This window comes from Lycorma delicatula, chromosome 11, assembly GCF_047948215.1.
Source record: "Lycorma delicatula isolate Av1 chromosome 11, ASM4794821v1, whole genome shotgun sequence".
Lineage (NCBI taxonomy): Eukaryota > Metazoa > Arthropoda > Insecta > Hemiptera > Fulgoridae > Lycorma > Lycorma delicatula.
Window position 1 is genome coordinate 80,578,977 of NC_134465.1, and position 27,675 is coordinate 80,606,651.

General features: G+C 32.3%; 1 protein-coding gene across 1 annotated transcript in view; it reads left to right on the plus strand.

Moving 5' to 3' along the window:
* Positions 1–27,675, plus strand: part of rg (A kinase anchor protein rugose) — a 1,091,579-nt gene that overhangs the window by 683,905 nt on the left and 379,999 nt on the right. The window contains exons 37-40 of the mRNA XM_075379107.1: positions 2,430–2,605; positions 5,163–5,307; positions 8,145–8,265; positions 9,001–9,137. Coding sequence (XP_075235222.1) covers positions 2,430–2,605; positions 5,163–5,307; positions 8,145–8,265; positions 9,001–9,137 — 579 coding nt within the window. The remainder of the gene's footprint in view (positions 1–2,429; positions 2,606–5,162; positions 5,308–8,144; positions 8,266–9,000; positions 9,138–27,675) is intronic.

Below are 27,675 nucleotides of genomic sequence, written 5' to 3' on the forward strand. Positions count from 1 at the left end.
ATAATTTATTGAAGGATAATAAAAATACATAATCCAGACTATATGGAGGATGCTCCAGTGTAGTCCAGAATAAGGATGCAACCTTTTCATGAGTTTGAGCAGTGGTATGGGGCTGAGCATTGTTGTTAAGCAGAATGAAGTCTCAGATTGGAAATTGTTGTCCTTTTTGACGATATACAAGTTTTGCGTTGTCTAAAAGTTGGCAGTAATATGCAGAATTCACTGTACGATGTTCATGGAGAAATTCAAAATACAAAACCCCTTTGAAATCAAAAAATACTGTGGCCAGAACCTTTCCAGCTGACAGTCTAGTTTTGGCTTTATTAGGTGCAGTTTCTCCTTTTTTCATCATTCCATAGTTGCCTGTTTTGATTCTGGGGTGGAATTGATGCACTCAAGTATCATTGTAGGTCATGATTCGATGTAAAAAAATTTTCCTTCAGCTTGGTAATGACTCAATTGCTAGCACACCTCTAGCCGATAAAGCTTCTGACCTTCGATGAGAAGATGAGAGACTTATCGCGGTGCCACTTTTTTAAATCCAAGATCACCAGTAATGATTGCCTGAGTACTGCCATAGCTTATTCCGATCTCAGAAGCAATTTCTGCAATTGTTAATCGACGGTTGTGCTAAATAAGGCGATGAACCAGAACATTTTCAGCAGTAGCACTTCCTTTAGTTGTCACGATGGCCGAGGGGTGTAAGTAGCACTTCTCTTTGAGTGTTGTTGGTGACCTTCATTTTTATCTAGTTCTCATCCTTCTGAAAATTGCTTATGCCAATCATACAGTTGAGTCTTTTTAAATGTGCTTTATCATAATTCCCAGAGCTTCTGCCTTAAAACACAATCAAAAGCTTTTTAATTGTCCACAAATGCAATGTGTGATTCCAAACCAAACTCCCTCCTCTTTTCAATCACTAATAAAGAGTTTCTCTAAAGCACTATCAATGGTTTTTCAAGTAAAATCAGTGATGGGGATGCCACCTAAGAGCTCCTGGAATCGCTCTGAGTTTCATTTAGAGACCCATCTCTTAGGCTCTTCCACCCTCTCTGCCATTGGGAATTTCTTTTCATCTGCCTTCAAGGCTGTTGACCGGTTCACTGGTTTTTTCTACTCTGGATATTTTATTTCCCCAGTATCCTCCAACCATAGTAAGTGACCATACCCCATCGCCAGGGGCAGCACTTGATAGCAGATCCAGTAATAGCGATGAGATTTTTATGTATAACTTGTAATTTTTATATTTATAAAAATAATACATTATTCCGTATTATGTATTAGTATGTATTATTTAGAAGTTGTTTCAAAATACAAGGTTGAAAATAATTTTGTTTTATTATGTGTTTATAATTTTTTGTATGAAAAGTTAACAGAATTTTACGATTCTTTCCATGTTAATTTCTTGTGGTTCTATTTATAGATTTATTCTAAGCCGGACACAAATGATTTGTTTTTAATTTCTACATTCTGCACAACAGTTTTCTTCATTATTCATTATCTGTTGTAGTAGATTTTATGGATAAATTTAGCAGGCAAAAGTGCTTCCTCATGAGTTCATTTTTTAGCTGAGTTTCAAGAATCTTTAAAAAATTTTTCATAAATTAAGTTTTAACTCTATGTTTGTAATTAACTGTTGCTCATTATTCTCAAAATTATGGATTCTTGTATTTTTTTTTAAAGTTGGATGAATACTTTTAAGTATTGTGATTCATTAACTACACTTTTGTGAAATTCTTGCTAGGTAATACAATCATTTTTCCACATTCTGATATAGCACACCAACTTATAATGATGTTTCCTAAAATCTAACATTTTTATTTTGTTTTTATAGTAAGGAAGAAGTTATAAATCTACTTAAACAGTAAATCTTATTGAATGTACGTTAATGGCTAGTGGAACATTTTGAGAAAGGTGTTATGATGATTCCCATCGACCATACCAAGCTTTTAATGATAACTACACCTAATTACTATTACTTTTAATAGAAATAAATTTTGTGTTTTTTTCTGTTATGCAAATCTCTTATACAATCTTATAAAAAGTCAGTATATTATTCAAGATGTACATAAATCTTTATAGCCATTTTTCATTAATGCCTTCAACTTGTAAATTATCTAATAGTTATTTTTTTTATATTTATTACCATCATACAAGTACCTTAATATTTCATGTGTGTATATTTTAAGTAATTAATGTAGACTTTAATCATACCTATTTTTTTATAATTAATTGTATATTTTGTGATGCTGTTTTGATCAATAGTTTTCTCTTGAATCATCCAGGCAACTGCTGGGTCAGTTAGTTTTTTTATCTATGCAGTAGCATATCTACCCAATTCTGTCTTAATTTATATAATTATTATTATGTACCGATAACTGGAATATTTGGCCATGATATAACTTTTTGTTAAATTTATTTTTGTTTAGACTCAATGTGCTCAGACATTATTAGATTGTCGTGAGGAAGAAAGGATGTGTGATCATTTAATAACAGCTGCTAGAAGAAGAGATAATGTCATAGCTGGAAGATTACTTGAAAAAATATGCAATATTTTATCAAATAAACATGGTGCTTGGGGATATTCTGATTCAGCTGCTGCCAAGTAAGTATCGTACGTTTATTATTTTAAATCTATTTTCAAGTTTATCGTTTACAATTTATTTTTATTTACAATTATTCTTTTAATTGATTAAAGTATACACATGTTCATTTCCATATGAAATGGTGGTAATTATTTGGTCATAAACTCTAACCCTTAATGTTTGAATTCAGTAAAATATTAGTAAGTTTATGATTATTACCTATTGTTTATTAAACAACTCTCAAAATCAATAATTTATTATTGCACCTTAATTGTTTGTGCTGATATATTAATGAAAACTGGTTCTGGTAACAATGTGCAGTGCGTATAATCCTGGGAAATTGTGGAATATCATTATACGTTAGGCAGATTTACTTCTTCTTTTTTTAATTTTTTTTAATAACTGTACATAAATATTCAAATATGAAGTGCAATAAAAAAAAACAAATGTCTTAATTTTTATTAAACAAATTTATATTACCAGCTGTACATAAAATGTTCAAATATGAAATTCAATTAAAAAAAAAAACAAATATCTTAATTTTTATTAAAAAAATTTACTTATTTTTCTGTATTGATATTGGCCCCCTCAAAATAATCTCTCAGGAGATGTGACACACTTATGCCAGCATCTCTTCCAATCCTCAATATGTTTGTGGAAAAATTTTTTTTATATATATCCTTAAGCTCACTTAGTGACTTTTCCTTTATTTCATCTATTGTTGCAAATTGTTATCCTATTAATGTTCTTAATCATTAAGGGGGGAAAAAATTCCGGGTGCCATAACTAGACAATATGGAGGCAACAGCATTAGTGTATTTGTTTTCTTTGGATTGCCACACGTAAACAGCATAAAACCGTAAATAGTACTATGTGCTGACGGTAAAACCTTTTGGTAAGAAATCATATTGGACGGCATCATTATAATTTGAAAAGAAAACAAACAGTAAGGAAAACCTTAACATTTTATCAAATTCAGCAGTGTGCTTTTGTCAGTTTTGACAAAATCACAGTTATCAGGTTCTTCAGGAAGCTTCCATCAGGATGATTGGACTTTCATTTCAATATCATAAATGTACACCCATCTTTCATCACCAGTTATGACGTATTCAAATAATTCTGAGTGATATCGGCTAACAATTGTTTGCAGTGGTTGTGCTGAATTGCTTTTGTTGAAAATTCAACAGCTTTGGAACAAACTTTCCTGGTATTCATTTGACACCCAAAATGTCAGTCAAAATTAAAACACATCAGCTGTAAGAGATTTTTTCCTCTTTAGCAACTTATCTAACTGTGATTTGACAATTGTTGATCAAAATGTATTTTATTTTGTCAATATTTTCATCAGTTGATGATGTGTTAGAGTGTCCAATCCTTCTGTCATTTTCAGTTCCTTCATGACCTTCTTGAAGCTGTTTGTATCACTCGTAAACCCGACAAACATCCATTTGCAAACATTTTGCTATAATGACAAACATCCTCTTCAAAAGCCTTCTGTAACATCTTTACCACTTCACAGCACTTTATTCCATTTTAATACAAAATTTAATGCAATTCCTTCAATCGATCATTTTAAACAAAATAAATTGTTTCTTGTTAAAATGCCCTTATCACTTTTTTAGAATTTTGCTAATTGGCTGCAAAATCCATTATATGTAGCCAGACTACACTTTTGTTTGAATGGCAAAAAATATTGGTATATTTTAAACAGTGTATAAAATATACATTTTAAACAGTGCTTCCATCACATGGGAAAAAGATAAACTTGGCTGTAAAGACTTTGTGCACGTAATTAGAAAAAGTAATATTTGATAACATTTTGTATGTATGGTGTACACATTTACCATTATTGAAATACCCTAAGCCCTAAGCCTAAGAATGAGCGTACATTACATGCAATTTATAACATTTAAAAACTGCCTATTTAATAATTTCAATTTTCTTAATTGTAAACATCTGATAATCAGATATTTCTGGAATGTTAAAAAATTTATGCAATAAAGGAAAACTACACTGATATTTACTACTATCTAAGACTTTTATACAGATAGTGGTAAGCCTTTGAATTAATTACTTTAGATTAGGTTTTAAGTGAACTAGGAGACCTGACTATTTACGTAATAGGCATCTCAGTTACTAGTTTGATATTTTTTTTATAAACCTGCTCCTGGATCCAGAAAGGATGATCCACCAGCAATTCATGATTTTTATTACAGAAACAGTTGTCCTGCACAATACTACAAATGGAATGAGGAGTTATTTTTAACTTTATTATTTTTTTTAAGTTTTATACAAATATAAAGAGAATATTTTCATTAAAAAATGTTATATAATAGAAATAAATTATTACTGTTATCTGAATAATGAAAAATTAAAATTTATAATAAATTTATTGTTAAATTTTTACATTACATTATAAGGAAAGATTTGATATTTACATATGAGTAGAGATTCATTCTATGAAACATCATGATGTGATTAAGTATACTTTTATTTTTGTATTATTTTTTGTTTAATATAATTTGTTTTACATATTTTATTTCATAACTTTTTATTTATTTATGTGTTTTTTTATAGGAATGAATACTGGAAATTAGATGCATGGGAAGATGATGCTCGACGCAGAAAAAGATTTGTACATAATCCTCGTGGATCAAGTCATCCCCAAGCAACATTAAAACCTGCTGTTGAACATGGTGCTCCTGAAGATGCTATCCATCAGGTATATTTTTTCCATCTTTAATAATAATTTTTTACGTAGTTCTAATTATGTGCCATATTGTAATTATAAAAAAAAAATATTAAAAAGTGCTTAAATTACTAATGAAACTATTTTCTTAAACATACTTAACCAGTTGTTTTTTATATAATCTATTTAGTAAGTTATAAAAAGTTGAAATTCCACCAATAGGGCTAATGCATTTTTTGCTTGTTATGTATAAAATGGCTTTTATGAATATTTCTCTATATGCATAATTCTACAACTTTCTTTAAACAAAAATGCAAATTCTCATACAAAGGTCAGTCGTATATAACGCGGTTTGTTTTCATGGCTTTTATACGAACTTAAGTGTTCTTGTGCAAGAGATATTGAATGGTAGAGATATGGGAAGTTAATGATGGATGCTCCATCCATCTTGGCATTTGTGTTTCTGATCAATAGCTTCGTGTTGGTGCAAAAGGTTCCATTAATGGTTGTGAAACTTATTATTATGAAGTTTGGGAATGTGTTTTAATATACCCTAGTGTTTAACTGGGCCAGTACATTTAAAGGAGGGCATGAAATTGTAGAAAATGAAAAAATTACAACCAGTGGCTTAGCGTGGGTTTCAGCCGCCCGGGGGGTAAGCCAAATTCAAATTTACCGGTCCCTTATTTAGGTATTTAAATCCATAAGGCTCCAAATTTACAGAAATTCTAAAGAACTTTTACGTCAAGAATAAATTTATTATTGTGTATTGTACAGGGTACAAATAAAGTCATGTATGTATGTTTTAAAATATAATAAATATATTTGTTGCAAAAGTTCTTACACGTATGCCACTTATTGATATATGCAACATTTATGATATGTGTCAACAAGATTAAGTTATTATTACATAAAATTAATAACACAAAATTTTTTGACAAAGTTCAATAATTTATCAATCGCAAATCACAATACGCACTTAGAGAAAATCTTGAATTAGGTTAATTGAGTCAATATGAATTGGACGATTGTTGTTGCAGGTGTTATTAGATAATACTGAACTCTTCTTTATATGAGAGAATAAATTCTTGTTGAATATTCGTCGTGAACAATCCTAGCACAAAATAAAGTGCGGGGAATTACCGCAAGGCAACTGATCAGTACAGACGATGTTGCAAGTTGCAACATTGCAAAGTTGTAAACGTTGCAAGTTGTCGTTGCAAGTTGTAAACGAGATGACTACACTCACTTAAAGAAAGAGAATTCCCCAGTTCCATCACAGATTAAATAATAAAAAGTTCCTTGCTCATGTAAATTGGTCTGAATTGGAGGTGCAACAAAAATATGCAAAGAAATGGTTCAAATTTTTAGTTCATATTACAAGATTTTATTATTATTTATTGTGAAATTTTTCCGTCTCCTAAAAGTGCCGCCCAGGGTGGGCCACCCCTGCTACGCTACACCACTGATTACAACAGGTGTTCAAGGACGATTGTGTAAATGATAACGTTTAATTGATCTGTTTCCTGATTGAAGATGATCAGTTGATGAAACTGCTTCAATAATGGGACTCTGTCATGGAAGTGCATGTTCCACTATCACAGATCACCTTGGGTTCCACCAAGTCTATGTGTGAGGGGTTCCAAAACGTTTGACAAAAGAACAGAAACAGATCCAACAGGAAATGTTCCAAAGGCTTGTGAATTGATTTTGACGAGAGGAAAATAATATTTTGCATCAAATAATCACACGCGATGAGACACAGGTCCATCACTACATTTCTATTTCAAATTGGTGAGTATAGAGTGGCACAGGAATGGAGAATCTTGCCTTCTAAAGGCAATGTCCATCAGGTAGAAAAGACCTTGCAGCTGTCTTTTGAAACTGGAAATTTGTATTGCTCATTGATTTTTGTCCATAAACACTGCAGGGTGATTACTGCATACTACTTCCAGCTTTTGGACAAGTTGGAAGCCACCTACAGGAACAAAAGCCACTGTTAACTAATTAAAGTTGTGATTTTCCTTCATGACAATGCCAGGCCTCACACAGCCATTAGCATTCTGAATAAGCTGGATGAAATTTACTGAAAAATCCTAGACAAAACTTGTATGTCAGATAATCCATCTGCGATATCTTTTTATTTGGACCATTCAGAAATGCATTAAGAGAATATCATAATGATGTTGAGAACTTCACGATTAAATGTTCATGAGTCTGGTTTGTATTTGAGTGACCCTTGTATACCACAGAAAAGAATTTTACATGTTATAAAATTAAATTTTTTCTTTCAAGTGATTCATAGATCACCTTTTCTTCTGTCGTAATACATAATAATCTAGGAGAGTAAAGTATGAATCTTATTTATTTAATTATCCAATTAAATTCTAATGCATAATAAAAATAGTCTTAGTGAAGCAATTGCTATTTCTCTTCTAGTGTTGATGGTTAATTATTTAAAGAAATATTTAGATACAATTACAATTATTAAATACAAAATACAAATATACTAATTATCTTATTAATTAATATATTCAGTGTACCTGATTAATATCAAATTAAATGGGTGGCTTGTTGTGGCGCATGCATTTGATTTCTGACCTTTTGTCATGAATTGTTCATTAAACTGAAGAAGAATTATAAATTGATGGATGAAATTTTCATCAGTATGTAATTTCTCTCATGATTTTTTATTACATTAATTTCTGATGGTATTTTCTAGCAAGTATTTTTTCTAGTTTTCAATTGACAGTTTACTATCAGTTGTTCTTAAAAGAGTTAATGAAACTATGATTTAAAAAAAAAATTTAATATAATATTTGCCGTTATTTTTTATGCATTTATTAATATATACATGTATTTTCTATTAGGCATGCACAGAGTTCCATGCTCAGTTGGCTGCATCACATACACAACAATCACAGAGTAGTGATTTAATGGATGATAATGAACTTCTTGCTGATGATCGTGAATTAGATGTTGATTTAGTCGGTATGTATATATTTTTTAAATATTTTTTTTTTCTGTGTAAGTTCAAATCTACTCAACTAGTGAGCAATAAGCAACCCCCCTCCCCCTGCATGGCCTAATGAGATAAGAATGTAAGAATGATATGTATGACATGTGAATGTGGAGTAGTCTTGTACAGATTCAGGCTGACTATTCCTGAAATGTGTGGTTAATTAAACCCAAACTATCAAAGTATACCAGTGTATCCACTGTCTAGTATTCAAATCTGTATAAAAGGAACTAGGATTTACTAGGACTGGAATCTCAGAACCTTTGACTTAGAAATTCAACTGTTAAACAACTGATTTGTGACAAGTTAACCATTCAACTTGCCCAGTGGGCTATTTTGTTATTTGATAATGGTTTTTTAATTTAAATTGCAAGCATTGAAAGGTGTTTTGATATATAATATTTAAAAAATAGTTTTACACAGTATATTCTGATCATTTATTCATTTATTTATAGATGAATGATACCTATTTACTATTAGTTGAGTGATGATATGTTAACCTGAAACATCGGTATCTGATATCGGTTTGTTTAGTTGGAAATTCCTGGATAGTCATAACACTTTTTTATAAAGTGACAGTATATGTATGTTGCTATATTACATTTGTTGTTCACCAGACCAGGGTAAGTTGTTAATTAGAATCTAATAATTTTAATTGTTATATTTTTTATACATTTAAAAATTTTGTTTGTTTTATTATCGCACAGGTCCAGTAAATATAAGTACAAAAGCTCGTTTAATCGCACCTGGAATAGTTGCACCAGGGATGGTTTCAATTACATCTTCAGAGTTGTATTTTGAGGTCGATGAAGAAGATTCTGAATTTAAGAAGATAGATCCTGAGGTACGTTTATTTTCTTTTTTGATTTCATTTCATATTTCATTAATGTCTAAATTAATAGCAATTTTAATGTTCACTTGTTATTTCCTATTCAATTAAATCTCTTTAGTCGATTTATTTTTTAAATTGTTGATGGCTGTATAAGATAAGTTTTTGGCTGTATAGCATTCTTTAATGTGGTGCAGATCATGCCACAATAGTCTATTCTGAGGCACCACAGGTTCCAGCCTCCTGTTTTAACTGCAACAATCAACACCCAGCGAGTTACAAAGGGTGTAAAATTTATCAACAGTTTAAAACACTATGGTTTATTCTACCAAACTCGCTCTATCTTCCAGAGTTGCAACTAATTACAATTATACTGATAATAATAATTATACTAATGTCAACAATAACAGTCTGAGTTCTAAAAGAGATGTTCATATAACTAACTCTAGTAACAATCATTTTCATAATTATAATAGTAACAGTGTTAGTGATAACAATGATAATGAATATAATAATAGGCTGAATATTTCTGGTCCTACCTGTGCTGAAAAAGACAAGATGGAGTAGTCTCTGTGATCAAAAACCTATTGGTAACCAAAATTTTTGTGGTCCATGAATGTCGTGGACCATATGTTACAAAGATTTTAGCAAATGCTTGAAAATATGATTGATAGAATGATTGGACAATTCATGAATCATCTTGAAAAAAATGAACAGCTGTTTCAGACCAGCAATCTGGAATGCTAATGGATTGTCTGATAAAAAACTAGAATTAGCAGTTTTTTTAAATATTAATAAGATACACGTAATGCTTATATCTAAAACAAGGTTTACTGACATTTTGTTAAGTTTCATGGCTATAATTGGTGCAATAAATTGCACCAATCACTCATCACAGGGAAATGGACATGGCGGTACTGCTATTATTATTAAAAGTACTTTATCGCAGTTTATATCTCTTGACCTTTTACAGGCCACTACCATGGTTGTCCATTGAATGTCCAGATGAACGATCATAATTCTCTCTCTTCTGTTTATTGCCCACCAAGGCGTGCTATGAAGGTTGATCAGTTTACATCATTCTTTAGATCCTTTGGTCCGATCTTTATCTGTGGTGGAGATTGGAATTCTAAGAACCTACACTGCGGATCGAAACTAAGTCACCAAAAGGCAGGCAACAATTTAGACACCAATGACTGACAACAATTTAGAGTGTTTGTCTTTTGAGGAACCCACCTACTGGCCTTAAGATCTTAATAAAATTCCAGATCTCCTGGATTTTTTCATTTTCAAAAATATTCCTGAAAACTATTTACATGTAGAACCACATTGACTTGTCAGATCATACACCTGTTGTACTTATAATATCTTTTGATGTTATACTAACTGTTCGACCTCCCACTCTGTTTAATAAATTAACCAGTAAACGAAGTTTTCAAGACTTTCTGGAGGAAAATTCAAGATTGAACACGCCTTTAAAATCATTGGCTGATGTGTGGATAATGCAGTACGTGAATCGAACAAATTTATTCAGTCAGCGTCGTGGGCCTCCATTCTTAATTTGGATTCTGCTTCTCCAGCTCAAAATAAATATCTGATCCTTCAGAGAAAAGATGTCACTGGAGACTAAGTTGCATATAGTAAAACTCTTGTTACCCTACTTCTCAAGAATTGAAAAGATTAATTCAAACTTTTAAAAACATTTCATTTCAATCTTTTATTGAATATATTTCTTGTAGGCAGTATACTGAATATACTTTATGGAAAGCTACAAAGGTGTTTAAGAGACTCTAGCAGTCTATTCCTCCTCTCTGTAAAAATAACAGAATATGGGCGAGAAGTTTTCAAGAGAAAGCGAACTTATTTGCTGAGCACTTTGCCAACGTCTTCCAGCCCGATAATATTGAAACAGATCCAGATAAAATTAGAAGTATTTAGGAATATTTGGTTTCTCCATTTTAATTGTCCTACCGATTAAATGCTTAACAGTCCACAAGGTTTCTTTAGTGATTAACAACGAAGTACATCCAACAAAAGCACTGGGATATGATTTAATCACCGGTCAGGATTTTCAAGCATTACTTCGACAAGTGATATGTTTAGCCGCTCTAAGTTTTAATGCTATTATTTGAATCGGTCATTTTCCTGGTCCGTGAAAAATTTCACAAATAAATTTTATATAGAAACCAAGTAAAGAACGAACAGATGTTAAATCTTACAGACCTATTAAGCCTGCTTCCAGTGCTCTCTAAATTTTTTTAAAAATAATGAAGCAGTTTGTAAATGATCAAATTCCAAATCACCAATTTTGGTTAAGGGAGGAAAATGCTGCTGTGGAGCAAGCAAACAGAATTGTTAATATTATAAATCATACCCTAGCTAACAAAAAAATGTTCAGTGGTTTTTCTCAATATCAGTCAAGCTTTTGCCAAAGTTTGGTATGTAGAATTGTTCTATAAATTAAAATCGTTGTTACCGCATGTTTTCTATGCGTTGCTAAAAATCTTGCCTAAAATATTTTCAAGTTAACCGTAAAGGAGTTTTAACGGATTTGCTCCTAATAAAATCAGGTATACCTCAGGAAGCGTTCTTGGACCCATCTTATATGTTATGTTTACTGCCGACTTACCAGTTATGGCAGATACAACCGTTGCTACGTTTGCTGACAATACTGCAATTCTAGCTGTCCATGAAAATCCAGCTACTGCATCTGATTACATTGAAGATTATCTCACTCTTCTCGAATCGTGGCTTATACGTTAGAAAAATAAAGATAAGTTAAACAAAGTTGAAGCATGTCACATTCACTCTTTGAAAGGAAACTGCCCAACTGTTTCTATCTTTAATATTCAAATTCCAAATTCTCAAGAACGTAAATATTTAGGTTTTCATCTTGACCGGCACCTTACTTGGGCAAAACTTATCAAATCTAAACGAATACAGTTAGACCTAAAGTTTAAAAACATTTATCGGCTAATAGGACACAGAACTTGGCTCTTAATCGCAAATAAATTATCGTTTTATAAATCCATCTTGAAACTAATTTGGACTTATAGGCTTGAATTGTCGGGTACAGCAAGCGATTCCAATATTGATATACTTGAAGTTATCAGACAAAAACACTGAGAAAAATGTTAAACATACCTTGGTATATAAGCGATAAACTCATATATAATGAAATGAAATGAAATGTTGGAAGCGGTTTACTAAAAGTGGACAGGATGTTTTTTGAAGGCAACAAGGTTGAATAGTTACTTAGATAAACAGAACATATTTATTTCAATGTTTTGGGAATTTTACAGACGAACCTTTATATTTTCATTATCATTTATCATGAGTCAGGACTCTTGGTAATGATTTCACAATTTGGAAGGTTCAAAAAAATAAATATTAAAGAGATAAATAAATAGTTATTTAGTTTATTAAGAAATCAGCATCAAAAAATCAAACATTACAACTTCTACCTCTACCTCTCTTAATTGTAGTTGAAACGATTAAGAGTAAATACCGTATCCATTTATCAGTATAATCTATATAATGCATCGTATCAGAAAGTTTTTATACTGAGAGTGGTTGGTTCCTTAATTTGTTACTTTATATCATCTTTTCTGTTTCTTATAAGAGACACCTGTTAGAGTTGCTTTCTTTGCGAGTAGTGACGTTCATTAAGATGGTAGTGTTGTGGAATAATCGGTGAACCCCTATCACAAACCGAGGATGTGCTGGCTTTTCCAGTTTGTCAGTCTCAGCATGCAGAATCTAAGAAGTTCAAAGGGACCTTTACCTAGCGTACCGATTGGGGGGAATGAAGGAGTCAGGGATAAGGAAAAGGATGGGTAGTAAATATACCCGCTTTATATATGATCAAATTTAATAAAAAAATGGATTTTGATTTGGTTAAATCTAAGAAAAAGTAATCAAAAATACTTAAAATTAAATTCTCTATAAATTTTTTACTTGAACATAAAAAATTGAATTCATCATTTCAGTTTTTTTATTATTCTATTCGATGTTATCACAAGGTTATATATTACAGGTAGAGTTGAATACATTGTCCACTTTTTATAGACAAATTATTTTTAAATGACATTATAATGATATCGAGTTAAATTTTATAAAATAAATGATCTTTAGTTTCTTACATTCCAGTAAGAAATAAAGATTCCACTTTATTTCCGGCCACACACTTTTTTTGGAATTTCAAAATTCTGATTTCAAATTTGGACGAACATAAAAAGGTGGTAAATTGTTTTTCGATATACCATCGGGAAGTTAGCCGAAGTAGCATTCAAAGTGTAATCATCGTGCGATGATTAACAAGAATTATATCAGATGAATATCTTATGACTCAAACAGATGCACCCGTTGGTTTGTGCTCGCCGCGACTGCCGACTAACTGTACACCGCATCCTTGTGGATTGTGTGTTATGCGGCACTACGTCGAAAATTTAAACTCGGGACTAACATGCGAAATACGGTAGGGAATAATGAAATGATTTTACGATTTCTTAGGACCGTCTGTTATATTAAAATATTTGATCATTCTGTAGTACGTTTCAGCTATTTATACCGATGTTTATTTTTTAATATTTATTTATTTAAAATATAAATGTCGTGTCCGGGCGCCGATAACGACACTTTCTTGTGCGTCCGGGGAAAAAAAAATTTGTTTGAAATCTCCAGACCCGGATAAACTCATTCGGAAGAGATTCGGTATGATTATTTTTATATGTATGGACCGCTGATACCGTTTAATTTTGGTCGCGATCGATCGAGGAGGCAGGAAGAGACCCCCTTGATATTAGGAGATATATAGGTCTTACGTGTCTTAAAATTTTATTAAAACTGTAGGAAAATGTTTTCCGATAATTTTATGGCCCCTAGAGAGATATTTTCTGATAGCGATCGTCTTTACTTAAACCCACATAAAGGAGCAAAAAAGCTTTTATTTATTTATTTATTTTTTTAGTTGTTTTTGAATGACGTTTGTGGGCGTCAATTCTTAAATCAATTCTACTAATTAGATGATCCGTTACATTTGTATTCACTTTTATTACGTATTTGTCAAATTTCATTCACGAGCGTGGGATAATAAGCAGATTAAAAAATTTTTTTTAGATTTTTCACGGGTTATTATTTTGCTTAATATCTTCAGACTGGAATAACCGGTTTACTGATTTTTATGAAATTTTATACGCATGACTTCTGTATATGGATCGTTAATGTCTGCTTTGCCTGAAAAGTTATACAGCTCTTTGCCCGCTTTTTTCTTTATTTATTTTTTAAAATAAATTAAATTTTTTTAGGAAGTGTTGCAGATTTGTAAATATAAACAAGTGGAAAGGTCAAATTTTTTTAAAATTAATTTACCTAGATGAATTGCATTACCGGTACTGGTAATCTGTGAAACTACGGTTTAAATACCTAAAATTTATTTTCTGAATTGAATTTAAACTTTAAAAGTATTTAAATTTTAGAAAGCCGTGCTTGTACCTTGTAATTAAATTTTATATAATATATTTTTTATATGTATAAATATTAATAAAATTATTAGTTTTGAATCGATAAATCATGATTATCGGTGAGAAAAAATTACGAAAACCAATGGGTAATAGTAAATCAGTTTTGTTTAAAAAAAAGGAAGATAAAAACGGTGTCGTTATTATTATGTAAATACTATAATAATTTAAAGTGTTCTGTAAATATTTAATATAAGGTTTGTAATTTTTGATTATATTATACGATATGGGTGGAGTTACTTTTCAGTACTTGTAAATGTTTGTTTTAGTAGATATATATTTTTATAGAAACGGTCGGTCGCGCGAGCCGGTATGTGTGTGCGTTCGGGTTAGGGTGTAGAAGGTGAAAGGGAGGGGTGGACGGCAGGCGGGTGTAGTGTAGACAGGTTAGGCGCCTTCTCGGCCCCTCGCATGAGTAATGGGTCCTGCTATATAAACTCTATAATTATCCCTTTCATGTTGGTTTTTGGATAATTGATTTTTAAACGTTTCCTAACATGACTTATGTTTGCCTTAGGCCAGCCGTCATCTCCTTCGCTTATATTTTATATACCGCAGTACTCTCTCTCTTTCCTCTCCCCCTTATTTCATCTTATTCGTTCGTCTTTACTTCTCTTTTTCCAGTTTTTTCTCTCTTCATATAATTATTTGTCCGTGTTTAAACGCTTATATTGCGACGCCTCTTATATTTTTCTATTACAAAAAAAAATACGCACGTTGCAATTCTGAAAACTTCCTAATTTTTTTTTATTTGTTGTGTTTATGTAATTCCGGTAGTCTTATACCGGAATATTTAAGTTGACGAAACTTGTTACGATTCAACATTTTTTTTAACGTTCTACATCGATCTGTTTTATCGGTAAAAAATTTTTAAAAAACTAATAAAATTAACATTTATCTTACGGTATAATAAAAATGTTAAAAAAAGAAATAATCTTTTCCCTCTTACAATTGTAAATTTAGAAATTTAGCCCCTTAATACTGTGAATATAAAGTTAAAACCTATTCCCTCCCTGTTAACAATACATTTAATTTACAACTGATACATTTAAAAAAATAAATTCTAAATAAAGAAAAACTTTCAGTTTTCAAGATAGGAAAAGATTTTTTATTTTTATTTAATTTTTTTAATACGTATTTTTATTTATTTATTTACGTTGTACTTCTATTCAAAGAACAACTACAACGAAATATTTTTATAAATTCCAACCCTATTTGAAGTATAACGCATCACTTTAACGTTCTGATTTTTTGTTTTGTTACAACGTTTGAATAATAGAGATAACGCTAAGAGGTAGGCGATCACTTTGACTTATAGAGATATAATTTGCCACAATTTTTTTTTTCTAGTAGCCCAGGTTTTCTCAAGGGAAACTAAAAAAATTCTCGCTATTGAGGATTCCGGGTTATCAAAGTTCCTGTTATCGAGAGTCGACTGAATTAAACGAAAGAAGCTTGGTGCTGTCAAGCTTCGGTAATTTTATTTTTTTCTTATTATTTTGAGCCGGTTAGGATTATATTCATTTTCAGTTGTTTATGAAATTTTATTGTTGATCTTTCTGTTAGATGTATAATATATAATATGAATTGTGATAAAATTTTTCTGTTTTAAAGTGACGGCTGCTATTTTTTTAGTTAAGAAATAATAATGGGATAGGTTCGATTGTAGAGGTTTTCGTCAGCAGGCTTCTGCTACTGACAGAGTACGTGTATATCTGATGTCGTCCACCGTTTACAGTTTGTCAATCAGCGGGTACGCGTTAGATACTTTTATTTAAGCGTAACGTTTTTCTTGGAGATCGCTCTCTTATTACTAGTGTTTATTGTACGTTGTGAAGTAATTGATATTAAATCTGTTTTTTATTTTCTTATTTTTTATAGTTTTCCTTTCTACACGTTATTTAAATAAAAAAAAGAAGAAAAATACTAAACATAAATACAAAAAAATTTGGAATAGGAATGTAGCGGAGATATCTGTTTGAGACCATCAATAAGTTATTTCTGATGTCCCTAGAATCAGTTCCATTAAAATAATAAAATTATTTTCTGTTAGATTAACTTATCGTCTTATGAATTTCGCGAGTTATAACAGACTAAATTAGGATTTATAAAATACGAGTCTTTTTCTAAATTATCTAAAGAAAAATAAGTTTTAATAACGAAGTATCTGAAAAACGTGTAAAGGCATTTTTGAACAAACGAAAAAGTAAAATTGCTTAAACTAAAACTTCATGTTGTGCATTTTATAAAAATGCGACAAATAGTTTCTGCGATATCTGTTCTCAAACTCGACGGTATATTGTTTGTAGTGGAGTAGTAACAAATCCGTTACGAATATTTACATGCGTTGCGAGTCAAGTGTTTTCACGCATTACTGGTGTAAGATGAAATGTGCACGTATAGATTTCCACTGCGTGAAGCCAAAACGGGGAATGAAAGTATAAAAATTAAAAATTGCCGGTGAGAAAAGCGATCTGACTTTGAAGGGACCGAATTATGTAACAAAGAAATTCATTCAGGGGAAAGTCCGGAGCTCTTTACAGGAAGTAAATACCATCCGTTAACCTTCTGCATATTGTAGTGATTTTATATCGATTAAAATAGCATCATATCCTCCATATTTTACACAAATCTCCATGTGCATACATTTTTGTTGACGTAATTAAAACTTTTTTTTTATTCGAAACCTTTAATAAGTTTGAAGTTTTAAAACTCCGAAGAAAAACCAATACTTTTTTACCAATAGGCTGTTATGTATTATTGTTTAATGTTGTTGAACTTAATAGTACATTATGAACCGGCCTACAAAGATAGCCATTAATGTACGAGTGCGAAGTAAGTTACGATACGAATCTTGGCGAATGATGTAAACTTTGCGAGAGTTAATTTAATGACCATTATAGAGATTTGGATACCGTTTTTCTTCTGCGGCTGAGAAAATATTGGGATTATTGATGTAAATCAACGATAGAAAAATACATTGTTTAAGGAATTTTTTTTTTAATTTTTCAAAAAAACATTAAACAATAGGAGGTCTGTTCACAAAATAACCGAACATATTTTATTACGCGCCAATGGAGATATTTAGTAACGTGCGGTTGGTAGCATTGTGTTTCGTAAAACCTCCTTTGTAACCGCATGTTCTTGGATTGTTGATATTTCGTCTAGTTTTTGTGTTATTGGTATTTGAGTGCAACGTGTTTGTTAGCGATTTTTGTAATGTAAGATTTTCGGGAGCAACGTTACAATGTAAAGTTTTGAGTGAAACCGGGAAAAACCTTCACAGAAACGTTTCTACTTTTGAAAAAAGCTTATCGGAGTTGACGCTCCGGATCTTACGCAATGTTACGAATGGTTTTCACAATATGTAAGCGGTCGTCAGTCGATCGAAGATGACCCTCGACCAGGAAGGTCTCTTCGTCAACTGATGATACCCGCGTTCAGAAAATTAACGGTCTGGTGCGTACAAATCGCCGATCGACTGTCAGAAAACTTGCAGAAGAGATTAGCATCTCGATCGGATCATGCCTAGACATTTTGACTTAAAAATTGAACACCCATCGAGTTGCAGCAAAGTTTTATCCTCGTTTGATAACCGATCAGCAGGTAGAACATCGAGTGGACGTTTGTCGGTAACTTCTTAAACAAACCGATGACTATAAAACATTCATGCAAAGGATCATAACGGGAGACGAAAGCCGGGTTTACGACATCGACATAAAAGTTCAGTCATCACAGTGGATCGACAAAGGATCACCACGCCCCAAAAAAGTGATGCTCTCACTTTGACATCCGATTAAAAATCGTGCATTTTGAATTTTCGCTTCAAGGTGAAACAGTAAACCGTACGTTCTATTAAGGCGTTTTACAACGGTTAGGTAAAAAAATCCGCAAAAAGAGACCACAGTTGTGGCGAGACACTCGTGGTTCCTTCATTGTGACGATGCGCCCACAAACTCAGCTTTGTCAGTTTTATGCCAAAAATCAGATGTCTGTCCTCCCTTAACCACCCTACTCGCCAGACCTAGCTCCTGGCGATTTTTCCTCATTTCCGAAATTAAAATCGGTGAAGAAAGGACACCGTTTTGAAACTACTGATGACATTAAAGAAAATTCGTCATGGACCTTAAAGGCCGTTTCAGATGAAGCTATCCAGGACTTCTTCGGGAAGTAGAAACACCGTTGGGAAAAGTGTACGAATCGGGGAGGGGAGTAAAAAAGGACCAATAATCTGTAAAATTAATAATAAAGTTATTTTTTGAACACACTTCGTACATTTCTGTGGCCATAGGATGGTTAATAGTCATAAGTTATGCCATTTCTTTAATTGATGTTAGTTAAAGACTTTCCTTCTTCAGAATCCGACACAATTAACAATATGATAAACAGTGTAACATAGAAACTTACTTGTACTTTCAAATTAACCTCTAGTAAATCGGATTAAAAGCAAACTAATAAAACAGTTTATGCATTAAACACTGACCTCTTCTGATCGGTCAGCGATTGGTAAGAGTAGGCTTTTGATCGGTCGAACAACTATACCATAATGAAAATCTGTTTCATAATTACCCTCATTATGATACAGGTTCCAGCTGCTTAATTCAAACATTATAATACAGCCGTAAAAAAAAGAATTCATTCATTATATAAGTAACGTGTTTCCTGTATATTCAAGGAAATTTTAATTTCTTGCATCGAAGGAAGGCAAAAAAAAGAACCGATCTGGTCACAGTAAGCTTACGTTTAAAATCTGGTTATACGTATTACTTTAAAATTTGTTAGAAAGAGACAATCGCCGTTAGAAAAAGAATTCGTTCTTTGTAATCATCGTTTGTGACATACTACTTTAACTTAATATAATCTTTTGATGCTTCAATATGTCCTCATATCCTCTGCCGCGTAAAGACGGGTCACATTTGATATTTTTCTTCACTATACGGCATTGCGTCGGCTGTTTTAAACTAGCATATAGAATTGGGGTTATATGAGGTGATGATGTGACAAATTTGAAAATCTTTTGAATTTTTTAGATTATTTAAACTTTCTTTTGAATTTTTATTTATTTTCTATTATTTCTCATATTTTCCAAATTAACTGCCCCTTTATATATTGGGGGTTTCATTTACATAGTTATTTTCTAAGCTTTATATAGTATCCGATTTCTTTTTCTTTGAGATAGATTTTCATGCCGATTTAATTTAAAAATTACGATTTACTGATACACATTACCGGCTACTTATTAGTATCATATAGCTACACGATTTCAAGGAAAGTATGTTAATAGGGCAAATGTATTTTGGAGTTTTCACAGAGCTTGAAGTTTCGCGAAACCGTCTCTCTAATCAAAAATCACAATCTTAGCATTGAAAAATATAATATCCGTATGTCTCTATATATGTTGATCGGCCTGCTTTTTGCTTGAATTTCCAGATTTTATGGATTTGGATGAAATTTTGCTGAATAATTTTAGGATATGTACCTTATAAATTAAAAAAAAAAGTAAAATCTTTACAGGAAAATGGAATGAAGGAAGCAACGGTTAAAATTAATCACTTTTTTCGTAAAACTACGTGTGATTTTATTTCATTTTCATCGCTTGATTTTTTTTTACTAAACTGTATCCTGGGTACATAAATTAAAAAGAAAATATTTGCCAAAAGGAAGCTGGTGTAACTTTTTTCTCCTGTTACTGTATTTTTACTTTTTCACCTATATAGAGTTCTACGGTGTACCGTACAAGAGAAAATATGCAAATCTGGTCAAATTTTTAAGGTCGAGGTTTTTGCAAATCCCTGACGTTTTATGACCCCTTCTAACCCCAAAACTCAATTTTAGTATTAAAAAAACTAACAACACACGGACATTCCCGTCACCTGTTTTTTTTTTATGCACGCCTTACACACAACATAATTTTAAATATTTATCATTTTATTTATATACCAGTATATAATACTTTTTGTTTATTTAATTCAGTGATTCTAATTAAAGCGCGCACGCATACCGTATTTCATTCGCTTGAGTATGGTGATACTAGTGGTCACTTTAAGTCCTTTTTAACACTTGAAATATTATTCATTTATTTAATTCTACCGCTCAACTGTGACGTCACAACATAGACGACTGCAGAAACTGTACATCAGTGCTACACTAGCGTTCCTTGTGGTGACAGGGGTACTAATGACGCATTATACCCGCTTAGCCGCTAGTTTATTTAGAGCATTTTTACGGGTGGGAGTGTGATTTTTCAAAAAGTTTTTTTGTAAATATTATTTTCTAATCGTTAACAAACGGGCCTAAGGAAAGTAAGACTTTAATTAGGCGAAATTTCAAGATATTGAGGATAACCTTGTTTTACAGTCTCACTCCCTTGACCTTTTAGTTTGAAATTTTAACGGAATTAATACCCCACTTATAGAAGTAATCTAACCCAGTTTTGTCGAAATCGGTTGAGTAGTCCTGGAGATATAAGATGTCAAACACCAAACACACACACACACACACACACACACACACACACACACACACACACACACACACACACACACACGTACATACGAACATACATTCCTATCCGAGTTTTTGGGTTCCTTAGGTGTCAAAACGTCAAGATCCGGTGAAAAACGCGTATTCCGAAATCGGACCGATTACAATACTTTCCCTTTTAAACCTATAGCGGTAGACGGGAAAAGTAAAAATTCTAGAGGGACTTATGACTCATGAAAGTTGTATTAATTCGTATTAAGGTGGGTAGCCTTTTTTGTGGTATATTCAAACTGGAGGGACCAATTTGGATAAAAACATTGCATCGAATCCATTTAATTTTACTCACGATCGGCCAAGCGGTTAAAGAGAGATACGAATCTCACGGAGTCCCGTACCTCAAAATTTTGCTCCAAGAGCCGGTAAATTTTTTTTCACGTAATTTAATACGTCTTATCTAGCAAAGATACTTCTTTGATGGTGCATGGCCTTTCTTATTCAAACCTTCATAAAGAGGCGGAAGGCAAATAACACTTTAAATTATACTTTTACATTTTTTAATTACATAATTTTTGAAATTCATTTTTAAATTAAATTGTCTTTGTTAATAAGCGGCAGACTGTTAATAATTTACATTATTTAAAGTTTAAATCCCTCGTTTTCCGATTATCTTTTATTCATATATTTACGGATTTATTTTGTATAAAGAAAATGTAACAAATATTCAGCTTAATTCCTGACGAAGCCGGGAAAGTTATACGACTCTTTTCCGGATTTTAACATTAAATTTCAAAATTAGTTTTCCTCTGTGTGTCCTTTCAAACTTTTCATTAAATTACATTAAAGGTTCTTACAGTTTGAAACTGTCTGTTTTTATCTATTGTTAATATCTCTCGACCGATAACTACTCCTCGGGTTATTCGATTTTATAAAAAAAGTTTAGTCATGTGTATTTCAAACGGATCATAAAGGAGATTTTTTTATTTTTGGTTAGCGACAAAATTTATTTCGTTTTTATTAGTAGGAAAGCACGATAACATTTAATAAAAAAGGTCTACAAATTGTAATAAAAAAAGTTGTTAGCCATTTTATATTACGTAATAAAATATATGTGACGGTTATAAAAATAAATTAGAATATAAAAAATATCATCTGTCCATTCATTCATATAATTAAATAATAGTTACTTTTTTCCCTCGAATAAAACTACTAAAAAGAATAATAATATGGAATTTTATCGTAAAATTTTGTCGTTAACATCTATTTTAGTAGTACGATTATTTTTTTTTTTAATTTTAAAACATATAGGATAGATAGATATCTTTCGGTTTAAATCCTAAAATAGATTTAGTAATAAATTTTAACTGTGGAATAAAGCGTTAAGAATTACGGTTAATTATAATATACAAAATGTTAATACGAACATGCTTATTAGATGAGATACAACCGTGTTTATTATATTAATGTTTTTTTTATATATAAATTTTATATTTATATATTTATACGTCGGTTCGAAAAGTATTTCCATTATTATAATACCTAGATCATTTGAACTGTATAACGGAAAATTTTTATTTTCCTAGAAGTAAAACTGGCCGAAATTCATTTATGATTTTTAAAACAGTACGATAAAAAAATTTATTAATTCTGCAATCTCTTATAAATTAGATAGAACCAAGTGTCACCGACTTCAATCGTAGCGAAAGACCGGTGAAAGTTTCGACTGATGGTTTGGAAAATCGCATTAATGATTTTATTCGCGAGAATAAACGCGTAAAAATTGGAGAAATTGTTGGAATTTGTAGTATAAGTATCGATATTGTCCGATCCGTTATCCACGATAAGCTAAATTAAACCCCTCATAAAACGGGTGATCGAGATGGGTTCCGAAACGGTCGACTGAAAATCACAAAATAAAACGTCGAATTCATACCGGTACAAAACAACTTTTTTTTTAGATTATCTGGAAAAATAAAGTACAATAAGCAGCGGTAGGCTAGAAAATAAAATATAAAACCCGCAGACCGCTCGCTCAAACGACACCTGAAGAAACTTAAAAGTCGAGTCGGGAGGTGTAACTACATCTACCTTACAGTCCCGATTTGTTTCATTGAAATTATATTAATTGTCGTTTAAAATTACCGAAAAGTCCCATATTATATACGAACTGGAAGAATTTGAACTTATTGTACAGTAGTAGCTCCAAAAATTCATTAGCGCAGCGGAGTTTATGGTTGAAATTTCTAAATTTGTTTTACTTTCCCGTCTAGATAGCTGTAGAAGGGGCCCAACCGACAAAGCCACTGTTACTGTATGTACGACGCGACCGGTTTTATGTGTCTCCGATTAATTACTAAAAAACGTAAAATTAAAAAAAAAAAAATGCGAAACGAAGTACGGACACTTCCTAGTGGTGTTTGTCGGGTAACGATAAGGACCGAAAAAAATACACCTTTACCCGTATTTCGTACGGGTAAACAATTATAACTGATATTTTTTAGATGGAGGCCGACTATTTTGAAACCCACGTTCTTAGATCGCTCAAAGTTAAGGCCTGTACTGACCAAAAAGGTTGCTGTGAAGTTTTTATAAAATGAACATTTAATTTAATTTTTATTTATTATTATGATTATTCTCACAAGCATGAGTTTAATGAACACAGGGGGCTTGAGGGAGCAGAGCTCCCTGGCTAGACTGGAACGGTTAGTGAAGTGAAATCAGACCGGCTAAACATCCCCTGACTTCAATGGGAAACGCAAGTAACCCATATAATGCGGGCGAAGCCGCGATGGGTCTGCTAGTATATATATGTGTGTGTATGTTATTGCAAATAATTGCTATAAATCCTATATTACTTGTAGATAACGCTTGAATTTTCTTATTTAATACATCTGTTAAAAAATGTTATGAATAGTGAATTCTTATTAGTCGATTACAGCTTATCTCTGGCTTACATGTATACAGCTTTCATTATGATTTGTTATGGCGAAATTTTAAATAGATATCGGTAAACGGGTTTATCGGTCAATTGATACGTCCCGGAACAATTTGTTTGAAAACCTTAAATTTTTTATTATATTTTTATTGAAAAAAATATACAATTTTTATGAATTAAAACTTAATGAAGCTGTGGAATACAGAAATTGAAACGTATGGACTCCTGGTGTGAATTTTTTTTATCTGCTCTAATATTTTATTCAAATAGTTGTAAGATGCTTTTTTCAGTGCTTCTAGGATTTTAATCTTAAAATGGGTTTTCGAAGTTCAGCCTTTCATCCGGAGATCCCGTGTTCGAATTCCGTTCAGGCTTGGGATTTTTCATACGTTACGAAAGTTCTATTTTCATCTCCCGCGCGCAATTTTTCACGCTTAGGTGGCGAGATCACCAGGCGAGAAAAAAGACTAAGAACAAATTATATATAAGTCGTAGATTCGGCTGCCGCCTTCTACAGAAAAATTTTATTTTAAATTAGTGTCAATGATAATCGTAATAATCAATGGTGAATTTGCTCGAAGACGATCTGAGTAAATCTTTTTTGGTGTATTTTTTTATCCTGACTTCTCTCTTTATGTCCATGCTTATTCAAATGTCAGATGCTGCTTATTATGGCTGATTTTTATTTTATTTCAACAGCATATATACGAGGTGCGACAATAAAGTAGTAAGACTGATGTGAAAAAAAAAAGTTGCTTACCGTTTTAGTCATGTTTAGTGTTGTCTCCTTCAAAGTAGTTCCCCTCTGATTGCACACACTTATTCCAGCGCTTCTGCCATTCACGGTAACATTTCTGGAACTCATCTTCTGTAATATCCTCCAAGACCCTCGTCACAGCTTTTTGGACATCTTGTGTTGCTTGAAAATGGTATCCCTTGACCGCCATTTTGACTCTTGGAAATAGAAAAAAGTCGCACGGAGCGATATCTGGTGAATAAGGTGGCTGTGGTAGTACTGAAATTTGTTTTGAGGTTAAAAATTGCTGTACTGACAGAGCAGTATGGGACGCCGCATTATCGTGATGCAGAATCCAATTATCAACAATGTCGGCACGGACACGAAGAACTCGTTTACGAATTCTTTCTAAAATTTCTTGTTAGAAATATCGGTTAACTGTTTGTCCAGGAGGCACCCGCTCTTTATGAACAATTCCCTTGGAATCGAAGAAGCACACAAGCATGCATTTCACTTTTGACTTTGACATACGACCTTTTTTTGGTCTGGGTGATCCCTTTGAGCGCCATTGTGAACTTTGGCGTTTTGTCTCTGGATCGTATTGAAAAAACCAACCTTACCACACGGCAACCTTATAACAGGGCTGAACAAATCTGAATTGATTTGCGTTTGCTCTAACAGATCGGCTGCCACATTTTTCCGTGTTTCTCGCTGTTGTTGTTTGAGATTTTTGGGGACCATTTTTGCACAAATCTTTCTCGTACCAAGATCTTCAGTTAATATTAGACGAACCGTTTCTCGATCGATGTTGAGTTCTTCTGCGATAATTTTCACGGATAATCTTCGATCAGATCGTACGATTTCACGCACCCTGGTCAAGTTGACATCTGTCCGTGAGGTTGATCTTCCACTGCGGTCATCGTCCACTGCGGTCTTCATCTTCAACATTCGTTCTGCCTTCACTAAAAATGATATGCCGCTGAAAAACTTGAGCTCTTGACATAACCTCCTCTCCAAAAGCCTTCTGAAGCTTATTGTAAGTTGTCATCGCGTTTTCACCCGATTTAACGCAAAAAAGAAACGGCATACCGTCGCGAAATATTTTGCGGTTTCATTTCTGTGACGAGAGACACAAACACGTGTTCGCTTATTACAGCACAACTCACGACCGAGCAGTTGCATCAATGTGCCGCTTGGACTAGAAGTAGCTTATAGACCAAGGTCAAAGATGGTGTGCCCTACGCAAGCTGCAGGGTTGCCACATCTTGCAAAGAAAAATCAGTCTCATTACTTTATTGTCGCACCTCGTATATATTCGTATATGTACTATTAGATTTTATCCTCTTATTTCACGATTGTAAAATAAACTTCTTTGAAATTATTAAATACTTCTATTATCATTATATTAATTAATATGTCTGACCGGTTTATTTATTCCTTCTTCAACGTTAGACAGAATTATTTCAAGCTTTACAAGATTAATAACTTTTAGAAAATTACGAAAAATTTATTATCCCAAAATGTTGACAACATTTTACAAACTTTAATAAAAATAATCGGGTAAAGTTTTATTAAAATCCGTTCGTCCTTAAAATATTTTAATTATAATAATTTCATTTAAAATTTAACGGCAAACTAAATTAAATTTCTATAAACGTTTAAAAATATTTTCTATTTTTAAATATATTAGTCTTTTTAAACGTAAATCGATTAAATTATAAAACTACTTACTAAAAAATGTAGTATAAAATTTAATCGTAATATTAAATAATTTATTAAAAATTAAAATATTTTCGATATAAATAATGTTACATACCGGTACAAATGTTTTCAGTTTCTTTAGTTACTTCTTTTTTTTAAATATTTAATTAAGACCTTGAATTTTCGGGACGGGGGCCCTCACCCCGAGCCGCTTAAATTAATTAATTAATTTTTTTTAAAACTAGACTCTGATATTTAAATCGTCTTCGTATGTCTTATTAGGCTACATAGGCTTACAGGCCTACGTAGGTCCTTATTTGTGGCTTTGTTTTCTTTATTTTATATAAAAGCTGTTTTCTTCGTTTCGATATAATCCGCAAACTTGTCAGCTTTGTTAGGCTGAACTCGTACAAGTTTTTAGTTGTTAAGCGAGGTTTGTTTAGATGTACTCCTATCAGATATTCGAATAGAAGTGAATTTTAAAATAATTTGATGTCGCTGTGTTTCCGATTAAAGATCGTTAAAGAAAATTTTTAGTTTTGTTGCTTTGTTAATATTTCTATTAATAAAAAGTAAAAACGCTTTGTTAATATTCTTTGTTTAGTCTTGTACGGTCTCAGGTCGACCATTTGTAAGGTGTGTGGTTAACTGAAACCGTACCACAAAAGAACACCGGTATCCACGATCTAATATTCAAATCCGTATAAAAGTAACTGCCTCCATTAGGATTTCAACCGTAGAACTGTCGACTTCGAAATCGGCTATTTGCGATGACGAATTCACCACTAGAACAACCCGGTGGGTTTGTGATGAACCTCTGATTTATCATTTTGAGCCGAAATACAGATGTCAGATTGTAGAACGGAAATATGTTCAGGTTACAAATTCAAAATCTACCCGTCGGCCGAAAAAAGTGATGCCAACTGTATTTTTGGGACTATAAAGGCCCAACTTATTGCGGTTATTTGGAAGAACAGTGTACACTCAGCAGCGAGCGCTATTGTGACGTACTAGAGAATAAAATGAAACCCGTAATAAGGAGAAAACTTCCTTGTTTTCTCTCTAATGGCTAATTCTTGAGCAAGATAACGCCCACCCCCGTTCCGCGCTCAAAGCTATTTAATAGTCGGGTCGGGAGATGTTGCCGCATCCATCTTAAGGTCTCGATCTCGTACCGTCAGA